Source organism: Oncorhynchus tshawytscha, linkage group LG13, assembly GCF_018296145.1.
Source record: "Oncorhynchus tshawytscha isolate Ot180627B linkage group LG13, Otsh_v2.0, whole genome shotgun sequence".
Classification (NCBI taxonomy): domain Eukaryota; kingdom Metazoa; phylum Chordata; class Actinopteri; order Salmoniformes; family Salmonidae; genus Oncorhynchus; species Oncorhynchus tshawytscha.
Genome location: NC_056441.1, coordinates 36139720 through 36156644, shown reverse-complemented (window position 1 = coordinate 36156644; position 16925 = coordinate 36139720). Strand labels below are relative to the sequence as shown.

The following is a 16925-nucleotide window of genomic DNA, read 5'->3' as shown; positions in this document are numbered from 1 at the left end:
AACATCTTGGCCATGTTCTGTTATAATCTCCACCCGGCACAGCCAGAAGAGGACTGGCCACCCCACATAGCCTGGTTCCTCTCTAGGTTTCTTCCTAGGTTTTGGCCTTTCTAGGGAGTTTTTCCTAGCCACCGTGCTTCTTCTACACCTGCATTGCTTGCTGTTTGGGGTTTTAGGTTGGGTTTCTGTACAACACTTTGAGATATCAGCTGATGTACGAAGGGCTATATAAATAAATTTGATTTGATTTGGTTATTACAAAAGCACACGAATAGAACACAGAAATTAGTTATTAGAAAAGCACAAACAATGACTATTTCCAGCACATTCCCTCCTCTTATCACATAATTTGTGATAATCATCAAAACATTTTAACGTAAGCATTTCAACTGTATCTTTTATATCAAAATATATGATTATAATAAATCATAATAAAGGTTATACTTCTATTAACTGGAGTGAAATCAACACATAAAACCAGACACTTCATAATTTCAAGCCCTTCATTCTGGGTTATCATCAGCAGTGGCAATGCATTTGGTGAGATCAGTCATATTAGAAGAGCGATCTGGGAAAAAAGTACAACATTCATTGCCAATGATTGCACAAGTGCCCCCTTGACCTGCCAAATGATAGTCAAGAATCTCTCTGTTTTGCAGAGCCAATATATGCTATTATTTTAGCATTGCCAATTTCTCCATGTCTCTAGAGGTTCTCTATGTCTTTCCCGAATTTGGTCCAGGGCACATGCATATTGACTTTCACATGAAAGAGAAAGAACACATGTTATAACAGTTTCACACCAACCCCGATCAGAGTGATATTGGGGCAAGGCTAGCCCAAGGTACAATCTAGTGGCTCTCCTCACAATTTAGGGGCATAGCTCTGTCTTTAGAAGCCTTGCCTTTCCAAATCATAGCTTTAACTATTGATAAATTACCCATCCCAAATTTAGAAGGGCCTCGCCTTTCCAAATCATAATTATAATTTATGATAAATTATCCAACCCAAATTTAGAATGACAGTCCTTGGGGCTTCACGCCGGTTCTATCACTTTAATTTAAGGCCCTCAACTTAACACACACCGATACTGGCAGAATGCACATTTACATTGACATACAGTATATTCATCTTATATTTATAGTTACCTATTCTCATCACATATTATCACATTGTTATCTCAGTACCTTCTTAATCAAAATTACTATAAGTTTTGCAGTGTGCAGACCTCCACAATCAACCTGATACCGCAAATGAACCATTTTGGATAAACCTAAATCAATTACAGGCACGGTTGACCACCCCACTCCCTCCTGGCACTCATCCCTCTGGCGTTTCTTCATGTTCTTCTTCAGCTAGTGTTTCAGTTCGCTCTCCCAAAGGCACATGTTCAGAGTGGACGGCCCTTGATAATGTCTCTCACCTGAGAGACGTTCTTTACAGTCCATTATGTCTTTGTCCATTATGTCTTTGCCCATTTTCCCACCAGTAAACCAGCAGCATGAGAGAAGTTTGGACGGGATCTCTCTCCATGCTTACCCCATTGGACTCATGTCACACTCCTAATAGCTTCGACGAGATGCTGTGTATAGGTTGCTGGCTCAGACTCAGGTCTCACGGTAGAACTGGTAAAGGACCATACTGAACGCCGTTGTCACCATTACTTCAGCCTGTTAGAGGGGGTGTTAAGGGTCACACTGTTCTTGGTCAAATTATCCCTTCCACGCATCTAATTATCCCTTCCATGCATCACACCCTGATCTGTCTAACCTGTCTGTGTGCTTGTCTCCACACCCCTCCAGATGTTGCCCATCTTCCTCATTGTCCCCAGTGTATTTAGACCTGTGTTCTCTGTTTGTCAGTTAGTTTTGTTTCGTCAAGCCTACCAGCAGTTTTTCCAGTGCTCCTGTCTGTCTCTAGTTCCTGTTTTCTAGCTTTCCCAGTTTTTACCATTGTGCCTACCCTGACCCTGAGCCTGCCTGTCATTCTGTACCTTGTCACACCACCCTGGATTACTGACCTCTGCCTGCCCTGACCCTGAGCCTGCCTGAAGTTATGTACCTTTTGAACTCTGCTCGGGACTTAATGACCTCTGCCTGCCTTAACCTGTCGTTTGCCTGCTCCCTCTGTTTTTGTAATAAACTTTTATTGCCTCGAAACTGTCTGCATCTACGTCTACTCCTGAGCCTTGACATCCACACCATCTGTGGTCACCTTCGCCATCACCGAGAGAGAGAGGGAGAGAGAGAGAGAGAGAGAGAGAGAGGACAGACCAGAACAACAGTTTAGTTTAGGGCTCATTCAGGAAATCCAGACAAACTTTTTACTGTATGACACATTTTTACTGCTACCTTATTCTTAACAGGGCTGACTGATGTCGTGGAAATTTCCTGTATTTCCCAAATCATGAGAGCAAACCACACACAAGTCAGAGTTAGTTATCACAAAGTCCATCTTTAATTATATGAGCTCCATCACAACCCTGTGACTCTCAGATCAATTCAGTGTCTATAAATTAATTCTCTGAGAGTCCCTTACACATTGCAACTGAGATCCTTTATAGCAAAGACACACATAGCCAGACAGCATCGGCATAATTTATCGTTCAGCTTTGTCTCCTAAACTATGTTATTTTCTCAAAATCAGAACCTAAACAAATCCTCCATATCAACAGGCATATATCAAATCCATCCTAACTTGACAAGATCACAGAGACACATTGACTGGATCACAGATATTGTGGAGCCAAGAGATACATGCTTGACCTCTCCCCTCTCCCTGGCCCAAGTAACTTAGTCTTGACATAGAACAGATAACTGCAACCCCGGCCACAGTATAGACATTCTGATGAGAAGTAACTTATAAACATATGATGAATATTAAACATCTTACCTATGTTACCAACTAATTCTGATTATTCCCCAACACTGACCTCGGATCTCTGTTCTGACTTCCTGGTGAGGCCTGATCACCCTCAATAGAAAGACTGGAGACATTGGGCTTGATTTAAATGGGCTATGTAAACACTAATAATTAGAATAAGTTTATAATTTATCAATAGCCCCATGTGTGATTCAGACCAGGAAAGGGGCAGAGAGAGAGCGCTGCCCCTGAATGAGGGACACCTATCTATAGTCTATTTTACCATTACGATGTGAGTTATGTGCCCAAAGGGGGAATTACCAGTCCCCTGGGGCCCTGGTCCTTTGGTAAATAAGCAAATTGAGTTTGTTCACATGCCTGCCTAAAAAATAAGAAATATATACTGGTAATGGTTGACAGTTACTCTAAATCGATTTAAGTTTTCCCCACCTCGAGTGATATATGTGTATTGCTGTTGTTGTTGTTTTCTTGTCATTGTTTTTGTCTTGCTTCAATAACAAATCTCACCTGATTGGGTCTGCTGGATGGTCAGGATTTCTCCCCTAAGGATTATCCCTCTGACTCCCTGACCTGTAACTCTGCAGTGAGATCGCCAAGATGATAGGGGAGTATACTGTAAGTACATTTGGGGGAAGAAATTGTTTCAACTGTGTGTTGTTATTCTCTTTGACATTTGTTTTAGCAATGTGTATTAATTAGGGCTAGGCCCTTTTTTCCCTCCACTTCCTGTCTGAATGACTTGCCCAAAGTAAACTGCCTGTAGCTCAGGCCCTGAAGCCAGGAAATGCATATAATTGGTACCATTAGAAAGAAAACTCTTTGAGGTTCGTAGAAATGTTAAAATAATGTAGGAGAATATAACACAATAGATATGGTCAGAGACAATCCAAAGAAAAACCAACCAAAAATGTTTTCTTGAGAGAGACCATCCTCTTAGAAAGACAAGAGAAAGGTCATATTGAAAATAAGCTCCCTGGATGCAATTCCTATGACTTCCACAGGGTGTCAGCAGTCTATGTTCAAGGTTTCAGGCTTGTAACTTCAAAAACTAATAAGAAATATCAGCTTTAGCAGACGGACACAGTCTGGGAAATTCGTGTTTGTGCGCGCATGAATACATTACTCACCTGTTAAAATCGGTTTCCTATTGATAATACTTCTTTCCGTAATAAATATTATAGTTTGATTACATTGTAGGGTATCTGAGGAGTAGATAGAAATGTATTTTGACTTGTTGAAACAAAGTTTAGGGGTACATTTTCGGATTCCTTTCCCTGCTAGCTGAACGAGTGGATTTCTCAAATAGATGGTGCCAACTAAACAGACTTTTTTGGGATATAAATGCGGATTTTATCTAACAAAACGACACTACAAGTTATAGCTGGGACCCTTTGGATGACAAATCAGAGGAAGATTTTCAAAAAGTAAGTGAATATTTAATCGTTATTTGTGAATGTATGTGCTGGTGCCGGTGTAAAAACATTTGATGTGGGGTGCCATCCACAAACAATCGCATGGCATGTTTTCGCTGTAATAGCTACTGTAAATCGTACAGTGCAGTTAGATTAACAAGAATTTAAGCTTTCAGCCGATATGAGACACTTATATGTACATAAATGTTTAAATTCCATAATTTTCATGATTATTTATTTGGATTTCGCGCCCTCCAGTTTCACCGGAAGTTGTCCCGCTAGCGGAACTGCTATCCCTAAGAAGTTTTAACAGCTGGATCCGGGTACTTTTAACTGCTCTCCCAAGGCACTTGCCTTTCAAAGGGAGATACAGAATCATTGATAAACATGAAAAAAACTGGTAGCGGACATTCCATCAGTCTATACAGAATTATACTTCAGACACATCAGATGACACAGTGTCTCGTCAAGCTGAATAGGCACCTTCCAAGGTAAACAATCCCCCAGAGCCCCTCTCTTGTAATCATTGTCATTTTGACCTGTTGCATCGACATACTGTACAAACTCTCCCTGGGATATAAACTTAGTCAAAATATAGAACCTGTTGTTTTACAAATTTGCTAGGACCTTCAAAAAGTTATTGCTGGCTTATCAGCTCAATATTCGGCACAATTTTTAAACATTTTGATCTACTTCAGTTCTGGACACAGTTCCACGTAATGGAAACATATTATTGTTTTAGATGACATTACCGTCTTACTTACTGCTACCCAAACTACAGAATTTAGAAATAAATTGTCAAAAACGTTTCTTATTGAATTGTTCATACCTCTGTCCCAAATTTCCCCACTGTCTCTCTTACAGCCTGTTTGAGTTTAATGTGTACTGGCGGCTATCTATTGTTCCACAGGAAGTTTATCTCTAAACCAAAACATCAGATGGCTTAAACACGAGATCAGTGGACCAGGCCTTGAAGAGTGAGCAGCCTCTAATTTAAAAACTTCTTAGGGCTGAGATCCCGCTAACGGGATCGATGTGACAACAGCCAGTGAAAGTGCAGGGCGCCAAATTCAAAACAACAGAAATCTCATAATTAAAATTCCTCAGACATACAAGTATTTCACACCATTTTAAAGATACACTTCTTGTTAATCCCACCACAGTGTCCGATTTCAAATAGGCTTTACTGCGAAAGCACCACAAACAATTATGTTAGGTCAGAGCCAAGAAAATTCATATTTATATAAAAAAAATCTCAGTATACATTGGCGCGTTATGTTCAGTAGTTCCAAAAACATCTGATGATTTTGCAGAGAGCCACATCAATTTACAGAAATACTCATTATAAATGTTGATGAAAATAGAAGTGTTATACATGGAACTTTATATGGACTTCTCCTTAATGCTACCGCTGTGTCAGATTTCAAAAAAGCTTTACGGAAAAAGCCAACCATGCAATAATCTGAGTACGGCGCTCAGAGACCAAACAAGCCAAAAAGATATCCGCCATATTGTGCAGTCAACAGAAGTCAGAAATAACATTATAAATATTCACTTACCTTTGATGATTTTCATCAGAATGCACTCCCATGAATCCCAGTTCAACAATAAATGTTTGTTTTGTTCGATAATGTCCATCATTTATGTCCAAATTCCTCCTTGTTGATAGCGCATTCAGCCCAGTAATCCATCTTCATGACGCACGAGCAGACGAAAAGTCCAAAAGTTCCATTACAGTCCGTAGAAACATGTCAAACGATGTATAGAATCAATCTTTAGGATGTTTTTAACATAAATCTTCAATAATGTTCCAACCGGAGAATTCCTTTGTCTGTAGAATTACGATGGAACAGAGCTCGCTCTCACGTGAACGAGCGTCACAAGCTCAAGGCATTCTGGCAGAGCCCTGACTCATTCCCCTCTCATTCGGCCCCACTTCACAGTAGAAGCATCAAACAAGGTTCTAAAGACTGTTGATATATAGTGGAAGCCTTAGGAAGTGCAATATGACCAATATCCCACAGTATCTTCAATAGGGAATGAGTTTAAAAACGACCAACCTCAGATTTCCCACTTCCTGGTTGGATTTTTTCTCAGGTTTTTGCCTGCCATATGAGTTCTGTTATACACACAGACCTCATTCAAACTGTTTTAGAAACTTCAGAGTATTTTCTATCCAAATACTCTAATACTATGCATATATTAGCAACTGGCACTGAGTAGCAGGCAGTTTACTCTGGGCACCTCTGGGCACCTTATTCGTCCAAGCTACTCAATACTGCCCCCAGCCATAAGAAGTTGTTAAGTAGCAATGCTCAATCCCTCTGCCTTACTTCGTCAAATTACTAAGATATTGCATTATTGGATTGCAACTTGGACTCCCTTCCCAATAGGAATACCTCAATCACTGCTGCTTAAACACACGGATCACTCTCAAACAACATTCTGCTTTTCCCCCTATTGCAAGGCTTAAAACAAAACAAAACAAACGTAATAACTTTCTCCATATTGGAAAGCATTATTTTAATCTTAGTATAACTTCAAAAGTTACTATATATTTATTTCAATTTTCTGTTGGATATTCACTTTCTGCTTCAATAGTGATTACGTTTATTACTTTAAGATTCCTATGTAATGCTTTGGAGAGATCCATACATGTTAACTGAGTTGCACTGTCTATCAGTCCCCTGTAGATGGAATGCTTTATCCATAACAAGTCTCTACCTAGCACTTTAAACAGGTGAGTAGGTGAATACAGAAAATCATTGGTTCTAGGTAACAGAGTATGGGCTTATTTCAAAATGTATTACCGGGGTGGAGGAAATCTCATAAACGTGTATAGTTTTATTGGTTAGGGGTACATTAAGTCCCATGCAATGCTTTAACCTCATATTCATCAAGTTATCCATAAAGGGAGCACTCTGAACAGAATACTTTTTACACCACTTTTGTACATCTACGTATGGGTGTGCAAGTTGTGTATTATTATTAGTTCTATTGTTACTTCATCAGATTCGGAAATAGTACTTTCTCCTTTCGTATCTCCATACAGAATCCCTTTATAACGTTATAAATCTTTAGGTTTTCACCTCCACACCGCAGCAACAATCACAATGCAAGCATCCCGAGAGGTACACATATCTTTCAATGGCTTCTGCTGTCAGTGCTCACTACCTGTAGATCGATGTGCGGTGGTGAACAGAACCCCTAGATAACATTATAGATCTAAAAACACAGCTCACACAGAACTGGTTGGGGTATCCATTCTTTCACACACTCTGTAATCCTCTTTCACACTGGAGCTTGTCCCTTGACAGCTCTCATTCAATCTGTACAGTCAGTTTAATATCCACATTTCAATCATCTTATTATCCAAATTCCAAACAGCTTAACACACAAATTTCTATCAATCAGTTTATTATTCAGGAGCCGCACCTTTTTTTTCAGTTTTCGCCTAAAATGAATCCAGGCTATACATACTCTTGATACCATTTGAAAGGAAACACTTTGAAGTTTGTGGAAATTAGAAATGAATGTTGAAGAATATAAGACATTAGATCTGGTAAAAGATAATACTGTAACGGCTGTCTTGGGAAGAAGGTGAGGACCAAAGTGCAGCGTGGTAAGTGTTCATATTTTGTCATGTAAACTGAACACTGAATAGCAAAACAACAAAGAAAACAACCGAAAGAGTTCTGTCTGGTGCAGACACACAAAGACAGAATACAACCATCCACAAAACACAATAGAAACCAGGCTCCCTAAATATGGTTCTCAATCAGGGACAACGATTGACAGCTGCCTCTGATTGAGAACCATACCAGGCCAAACACAGATATAGCAAATCATAGAAAACGAACATAAACAACCCACCCAACTTACGCCCTGACCATACTAAAACAAAAGACAAAACAAAGGAACTAAGGTCAGAATGTGACAGTACCCCCCCCCCCCAAAGGTGCGGACTCTGGCCGCAAAACCTGAACCTATAGGGGAGGGTCTGGGTGGGCGTCTGTCTGCGGTTGCGGCTCTGGCGCGGGACGTGGACCCCACTCCACCATAGTGTTTCTCCGCCTCTTTATCCGCCTCCGTGGCCTCTTAAGAACGGTGACCCTCACCGCCGACCTTGGACTGGGGACCCTAGCCACGGGTCCCGAATGGACGGGAGATTCCAGCAGCACCGGACGGACGGGAGATTCCGGCAGCACCGGACGGACGGGAGATTCCGGCAGCACCGGACGGGCGGGACACTCCGGCAGCACTGGAGTGAAGGGCGATTCTGGCAGCTCCTGGCTGACTGACGGCTCTGGCAGCTCCTGGCTGACTGACGGCTCTGGCAGCTCCTGGCTGACTGGCGGCTCTGGCAGATCAGGACAGACTGGCGGCTCTGGCAGTTCAGGACAGACTAGCGGCTCTGGCAGCTCAGGATAGACTGGCGGCTTTGGCAGCTCAGGACAGACTGGCGGCTCTGGCAGCTCAGGACCGACTGCCGGCTCTGGCAGCTCAGGACAGACGGGAGACTGGGAGCTCAGGACAGACGGGAGACTCTGGCAGCTCAGGACAGACGGGAGACTCTGGCAGCTCCGGACAGATTGGAGACTCTGGCAGCTCAGGACAGACGGGAGACTCTGGCAGCTCCGGACAGACGGGAGACTCTGGCAGCTCCGGACAGACGAGAGACCCCACTGGGCTATTCACCGCACCGGGCTATGCACGCGCACGGGGACACAGTGCGCCTCACGGCATAACACGGTGCCTGCCCGGTCCCTCTCTCCGCGGTAAGCACGGGGAGTTGGCGCAGGTCTCCTACCTGACTTCGACACACTCCCCGTGTGCCCCCACAATACATTTTTGGGGCTGCCTCTCGGGCTTCCAGCCGCGCTGCCATGCTGCCTCCTCATACCGCCGCCTCTCAGCTTTCGCTGCCTCCAGCTCTGCCTTGGGGCGGCGATATTCCCCAACCTGTTCCCAACCTATTCCCCAACCGTCCAGGATCTCCTCCCATGTCCAGTTCTCCAGGTATCGCTGCCTCTCGTCACCATGCTGCTTGGTCCATGCATTTTGGGGTATTTTCTTTGTACCATCATCTTTGAAATGCAAGAGTAAGGCCATAATATATTACTCCAGCCCCAGTGCAATTTAGATTCTGGCCACTAGATGGCAGCAGTGTATGTGCCACGTTTTAGACTGATCCAATGAACCATTGCATTTTTGCTCAAAATGTTGTAACAAGACTGCCCAAATGTACCTAATTGAATTATTAATAAAATTTCAAGTTCTTTGCACTCTCCTCAAACAATAGCATGGTATTATTTCACTGTAATAGTTACTGTAAATTGGACAGTGCTTTCTGCCAATATCAGATATGTCTATGTCCTGCGAAATGTTCTTGTTACTTACAACCTCATGCTAATCGCATTAGCCTATATTAGCTCGACCCACCCATCCTGTAGAGGTTTTAACACGTCCTTTCCACACTCACACAACCATACACAACTTTCACAACAACATTCACTTAGTACTATTCCCAAACACACTCGGTAGTCTCCCGTTTATCCCATGTGCAGCTTCAAAGATTCTCTGTAATTACCTCCTATGTATCATTTGTATCTTCACTATACATATAAAATAGCACAGAATGCACCTTATGCTATTCTCTACTAGTGGCTGCAGACCATGTAGACATTTCTCTTATAAATGCCTATAGACAGCTGTCAGCGGGGCATGGTACCGTTACTTGCCCTCGCTCTAGTCTTCTCTCTAAGACTAGCTCTAGCCTTCTTCCACGTTATATGTATCTTCAACGGTTCCTCTATGGTCTCTACAGTCTCCATAGTCTCTACAGTATCTCTACTCTCTATAGTATCTATAGTCTCACGTATCTCAGGCTCCCGAGTGGTGCAGCGGTCTAATGCACTGCATCTCAGTGCCAGAGGTGTCCCTACAGTCCCTGGTTTGAATCCAGGCTGTATCACATCTGGCCGTGATTGGCACAGCGTCGTCCGGGTTTGGCCGGGGGAGGCCGTCATTGTAAATAAGAGTTTGTTCTTAACTGACTTGCCTAGCTAAATAAAGGTCAAATAGATATATGTATAGTCTACATTATCTATAGTCTTGTGTGTCTATAGTCTCAGTAGTTTACATAATCATAAACGCTTTGGTCTTTATAGGTTCTATAGTCTTGCTGCTTCCCATACATGTAAATAACACCTCGTATTCAAAAACACCTTGTGTTATTGTGTAGGCTAGTGGTACCCTCCTTCTACATCTTTATGTTTAGTTTCATCTGTTTTATAATTTATTTTTTTACAAATTCATTTAAATTGACTTACTGAAATCAGTTGCCATCCCTCAATTGATTTGCAGATTATATGTCTTCTACTAGGCAACTCACAGTAAGGGTCTGGTCTGGGTGGGTCCTCTTTTGGTCAGACGGGATTTTCCCTCACACTTCATAAAATGCGCCACTGGTTTTCCTCGCATACCCTAACTGGAAAGCTCTGCAGGCAGAATCAATCATCCAATTCGTGATGCCAAATTGTTGTGGAAATTCTTACACAGGGACACTCAAAGTCAATCATTCTTTATTATCAGCGCACTGGAGAGGTTCCAACCAACTCAATGCACCATAGTACACATGTCAATCAGGAGCTCTGCTGGGGCAGTCCCAGTAGTTGTCTTACGTACGGCTATACACAGACAAGTTATATTTGTATGATTTAGCATAATTAATTCATCATTATCGTTTTGTTTTGTTTCATTCATGTGACCGACTAATACTGGTTCATAACATGTGACAGACCAATGCCTCACGAGGCTTCTTCTTTCTAAGCTGAGACCTTGAAACTGAGTGATCCCTTTCTCTAAACCAGGTTCTGGCGATACTGAATAGAACACAGATATTAGTTATTCGTTTCCAGCTCAAGTCTCTCCCTTCTCATATAAAGTTAGGATTCATGAGATACACTGTAAGAGCTTTTGTACACAAGCCCCTTCAGTGTTATAAATGTAAAAGATTTGGTCATGTGTGTGCAGAAGGGAAGAGTATCGTACGCCAGATGAAGTGAAATGCTGCAACTGTGGAGATGAACATGCGCCTAAATTCCTGGAGTGCCCTGTTAAGGTGAAGAATGAGGTGGCGAGGGCAAAGAGCGTCCAGCGTGTCTCTTATCTGGAGGCAGTGAGAAGATTGGAAGGAACGAGTGTCGGGGAAGAAGCAATGGTAGTAGAGCCACCACGACTAGTGACGGTTTCTTATCAACCGAGGGATAGTGAAATGCTACATGTTAAAAAGGTGGACTTTGTATTATTCATTTGAATGGTCTTAAACTGAGGAGAAAAAGTCTTAAGAAAATTGGAATCATTGTGAATGCCGCTGAACGTTTTTGGGGTCTTCATGATATCAAAGCCGAGGCTGTGCAAGAAATCCTGTCGGTGAATGTACCGCCATCACAGGCCCCTGGGCATTTGTAGGGAAGTATTTTGGAGTGGACTGTGATTGAAGAAGGGTGATGGGTTTTCTTAGTCAACTTGTTTTTATTTCATATGATGCCTTTTTCCCACTTTCCCACTGTTTTTTTTAGTTCTTATTCAATGCCCCGTCCAGCTGGTGGCGGTAATGCACAATTAACATTGAATGCCAACCGCCGTTAAACCCCATCGAACAATATTTCCTGTCTGACCGAAAAAACCTTTGTTTATTATCTTCAAGATGGCGGCGGGAATGTATTTGGAACACTACCTTGACAGTAAGATAGTTTTCCTATATTCACGAAGACGTTTATCATCCTACTAAATGTCGTGTAAGGTGTGTATTTGTTTTACACTGCACGCAGAGCTACTCCCAGAACCAGTACCTGAGTTTGAGGAGATGAGAAGCCCAGTTAACGTTACTGTTTCAGCTAACGTTACTCCCATGAAAAGTCCAGAGCGAGGGACAAAGAGCACGCGAGAAAGCTAGCGAAGTTAGCTCGCTTGCTAACCGAGCTAGTAAAACAGTGCATACTTGTACCGTTCTTAATAGATTCTAAATTACTTTGTTGTGTCGTGGGGTTCTATTCAGTGGTTCCTCTACGTTTACGTACTATACATAGTTATAGGCCAGCATTGACAGTTTTAGTAACGTTACTTAACACACGCTCGCTATGTTGCAGCCCACTGACGATACTGCTGTATCTGAATTGGAACCAATATATGACTTAGTATACTGTACAACATCTTGTTTTTCTAGGTATAGAAAACCTGCCATTTGAGCTACAGAGGAATTTCACTCTGATGAGAGACCTGGACACACGGACCGAGGGTGAGACTCTCACACAGATCTGATATTATCCTCATTGTTGTTGTTATCATAACAGGTAAGTAGTGAACACTTATCCAGAGTCTCTAAGCTCCAGTCAAAAGTCAGTGTGCATGTAGCCCATATGATGGTTGTAACCATAAGTTACAATAAATCATTTCATCTCTGTTTCCCTCAGATCTGAAAGGGCAGATAGACTCTTTGGCTCGTGAGTACACGTCAAATGTACACACCATCTCCCCGGAGCAGAAGCTCGCCCTGCTCCGCCGGATTCAGCAGTCATATGGCAGGTGTAAAGAGTTTGGAGATGACAACGTCCAGCTGGCCATGCAGACCTATGGGATGGTGAGTAAAACCTTCGGATGGTTACAATGGATCGAGAATAGGAGTGCTGCTTGGGGTCCATACTAGTATTGAGGAAAATAAAGGTTCTCTTTGGAGAGAGGGTTACCCTTGCCGGCCTGTCAACACGCACTCTAGTATAATTGGTTGTCTGTACCTCAGGTTGCAGGTAAACCTTACATTGTGAAAGATATGTTATATTCTCAATTAGCATGTTTGATGCAGCTGGAAATGTTGAATAGTACATATTTTGATGTTGAGCCGCAGTGGACACACTTTTTGCTTCCACTGTGATTAGTTAGCCTAGACATGCTGTGATTGTCAAGTAATTTGTGCATGTGATGTCTGTCAGTGTTCTGTTATTCATTGTGACCCCGCAGGTGGACAAACACATCCGCAGGCTGGACACAGACTTGGCCCGCTTCGAGGCAGACCTAAAGGAGAAAAAGATTGAGAGCACCGACTATGACTCGACCTCCAGCAAGGGAAACAAGAGTAAAGTTCTGTTCTGACACTGTTCTGTGCTCGATTTTCATTCAGTTCTGTCCCTTGAACACGGTACTTTTTAGTGTTGTCTCATTGCTGTTCACACATAAACACACAGACTATGTTTAAGCCTATAGATAGCTGGGAACTGGGCCGCGTTTATAATTGCATGCAATGGAAAATGTTTTACAAAAAAACTAGCTTATTCTTATTGGACAAGTCCAATTAGTCCCTCCCTATATCAGTCTATTTTCTTCTGTTTAGTGCTTAATGAACACGACCCAGGCAAGCTCCATATGTGTCCATAGCCTGAAGAGTTTTGTGTCTTTCGTAAGGTGAGCTCAGGGGGCCAAAAGAGAAGAAGGTGGCTCGCACGAGGTTAAAGGCGAAGTCGGACGACGACTGCAGCCCCAAGAGCGGACGGAAGAAAGTCAAACTAACACAAACGTATGTACAATTTAAAACATACGTTTCATAAGCTGATGCTTTGTAGCAGATATAAGCTAGAGAGAAAATTCTCATCGCCACTCCAATAACCCCCTGAACCTAACCAAAATGTTCTGGTCTTCTCTCACTCTGTACCTTACAACAGTCTCTGATACAGTACATCTCTTCCTCTCAGTATTAATTCCCATTGTCCTCCCTTGTTGTGTCCTTAGGCCTGAGTTCACAGCCCCTACGGTGAACTTTGGGAGCGTCCACCCCTCGGACGTGCTGGACATGCCCGTGGACCCCAACGAGCCCACCTACTGCCTGTGTCACCAAGTGTCTTATGGAGAGATGATCGGCTGTGACAACACAGACGTGAGTCCACAGCTTTCTGCCATTGGTTATCTAGCGGTACATGAGCACTAGGTCCCGAGTTGGGGTCATTTCCCTTTCAATTCAGGAAGGGAACTGAAATTCCAATTCCCTTTTTTTTTCCTCGTAGAGAGAAGCAATGACATCACTTCCTGAGATGGTGGAATTGAAATGAAACACAACCCTGATTGGGTCAACTACCCACTATGAGCCCAATCCTAACCTGATATCTGGGCACTAGAATGTTTCTACAGAAAATACCACTTTGACATGAATGTGTGATTTTACCAAAAAGTCTTGAGTTATAAATTTGTGTAATATCAGGAAATGAGAGATGGGGTTGGAATGTTTGGCACTTAAATCACAGATTAATTCAGTAAAACCTAGATAGAGGCATGTTCCTTTTGGTACATTTTGACCAAGAGTAACCCACTAGTGTACAGCACAGCATTATAAAAGTTGCTCCCTATACTAATGGAATAATACTAATCAGAATGTACTGTGTGTGTTTGTCTCATTGCAGTGCTCCATTGAGTGGTTCCACTTTGCCTGCGTGGGGCTGACGACAAAACCCAGAGGAAAATGGTAAGTGAAGGAAGAGATTGGAAATCTGGAATTTAGGATCGGAAAATAAGGATGTTTCTCCTGTAACATGGAAGAGATCAGCTCACTGAATGTACATTTCTCACTCTCTCTCACCCTCTTTTCTCCTGTTCTATCATTTCTTTTGCCCAGGTACTGTCCAAGGTGTACTCAGGAGAGGAAGAAAAAGTGAACCCATAGACAATCATAACCGACAATCATAACGCTAGAGGGATGTAGAGTTTACAAAGGAGGGTTCAGTGTTTGTATTGAAACATGGCAAGCCCTCCATAAACATCCATAAACACTAACAGACTCTGCGGGGTCATATTTAATAGGTCACACCATCACAAGTTGGGATGGAAAACGCAAAACCAAAATGAGCATTTCCTATTGGACCAAGTCCGAGTAGCCCCTCCCCTATTTCAATGTGTGTTCTTCCGTTCAGTGTCTATTGGTACTTCTGGTCTGCTATCCTGTATACCTCTCTTTGTCAAACAGAAAGAAGATGGACATTTGACAGAGGTGTAGCCACAGCTGTTAGCCTAATTTATGTTCCCTAATCATGACTATATATATATTTTTTTATTGTTTAACTTTTTGATGGTTGCTTATTTATGCAGAGTACTACAGGGACGTATACCCTTCCTTTTTACAGCCAGTGGCTCTATATGGTTCTCAGCCACTCAGTTGCTTCATGACAGACTGTAACAGCGGCTCGTACTGGATGCTTTTCGTCGTTGATGTAGCTAGATTGTCGATTTGACTGGAAAGGAGAATGTACAGATCTAGATGTGCTAGTTCAGAATGCTGTCGGAAGCAAACTGCACAGAATTTCTCTCTCACATTCATTTAAACAGCAATCGCCTAAATTGCTGGTTGTTGCCCAAAAGAGCTGGAATTAGTGAACTGAAAAATGACTTGATAACCGAATCTAGATGGTAAAGCTTTAAAAAAATATGTATTTTCTGATATATAGACATTTTGATAGGCCCCATCTCAAATAATTCAACAACGTCCTGTATATTTCTATTAGGAAGAGGCCTTTCTTTGACCGACTGTGCTGTACGAAGAGCCTTATTGATCAGTACTGTAAGAAGAACCATTTTAAATGTGCTTAAAAGTACAAGTATCCAGAATGACTGGCTACGTTGCTCAGTATGGTTTGACGGATGCCTCAAGAATATTATTTCATTTAGGTAAAATGTTAAACTAATGGAAATGTATTTTGATGCTATGGCCTTTTGTATTCTGGCTAATTGAATACTGTACTTCAAAACATTGGGTGTTGTTTTTGGAGATATCTATTTTTAATGAATAAAGCACAAAAAGAAAACAAAAATGCTGTTTCTTATTTCTAGAAGTTCTACTATCATCATGAGCTTTGTAGGTGTATTCCTGTTTATTTACTACTTGTAATCATTTTCAGTCCAGTGTATGAGATGTCTATTGAGAAAGATAAAGGCATCTTTGTTTGCATGGATAGTATTGACAGATTATCAATCTGAAGTTCTCCAACAGTGCATCACTCTAAGGTGTTATTTTCTTCTACATCAAATAACTTCATAAATCCAACATTGTACTCTGCTGGCCCATTCCCTAAGTGTTAAATCTCCAGTGCCGTGTTCAATCTGGCCACAAGGTGTCTAGCTGCTCTCATCACTGCTTTGTTATAGACCATAGGATATCCTGTGCTTTCCAAAATACCAGATGGTGTCTACAATCTCCAATTTGATACTGATGGATTGATTATATAACAAATGTACACTACCGTTCAAAACTTTGGGGTCACATAGAAATGTCCTTGTTTTTGAAAGAAAAGCACATGTTTTGTCCATTAAAAAAACATCAAATTGATCAGAAATACAGTGTAGACATTGTTAATGTTGTAAATGACTATTGTTGCTGGAAACGGCAGATTTTCTTAATGTAATATCTACATAGGTGTTCAGAGGCCCATTATCAGCAACCATCACTCCAGTGTTCCAATGGCACGTTGTGTTAGATAATCCAAGTTTATCATTTTAAAATGCTAATTGATCATTAAACCCTTTTGCAATTATGTTAGCACAGCTGAAAACTGTTGTGCAGATTGAAGCAATAAAACTGGCCTTTAGACT

General features: G+C 41.9%; 1 protein-coding gene across 6 annotated transcripts; it reads left to right on the top strand.

Moving 5' to 3' along the window:
* The first annotated feature begins 11280 nt into the window (after positions 1-11280).
* LOC112264827 (inhibitor of growth protein 4-like) lies at positions 11281-16141 on the top strand. Of its 6 annotated transcripts, none has more exons than XM_024441689.2 (9): positions 11281-11517; positions 12007-12043; positions 12526-12597; positions 12773-12939; positions 13317-13431; positions 13758-13869; positions 14082-14226; positions 14747-14808; positions 14959-16141. In XM_024441689.2, exons 1-9 carry the CDS (start codon positions 11515-11517, stop codon positions 14996-14998), a joined length of 753 nt encoding a protein of 250 aa, XP_024297457.1. In that variant the 5' UTR covers positions 11281-11514; the 3' UTR covers positions 14999-16141. The 6 variants fall into 6 exon arrangements, with proteins under 6 accessions (XP_024297457.1, XP_024297458.1, XP_024297462.1 ...); XM_024441690.2 differs by having other exon boundaries at positions 11879-12043; XM_024441688.1 differs by lacking the exon at positions 11281-11517 and adding an exon at positions 11571-11589.
* The last annotated feature ends 784 nt before the right edge of the window (positions 16142-16925 follow it).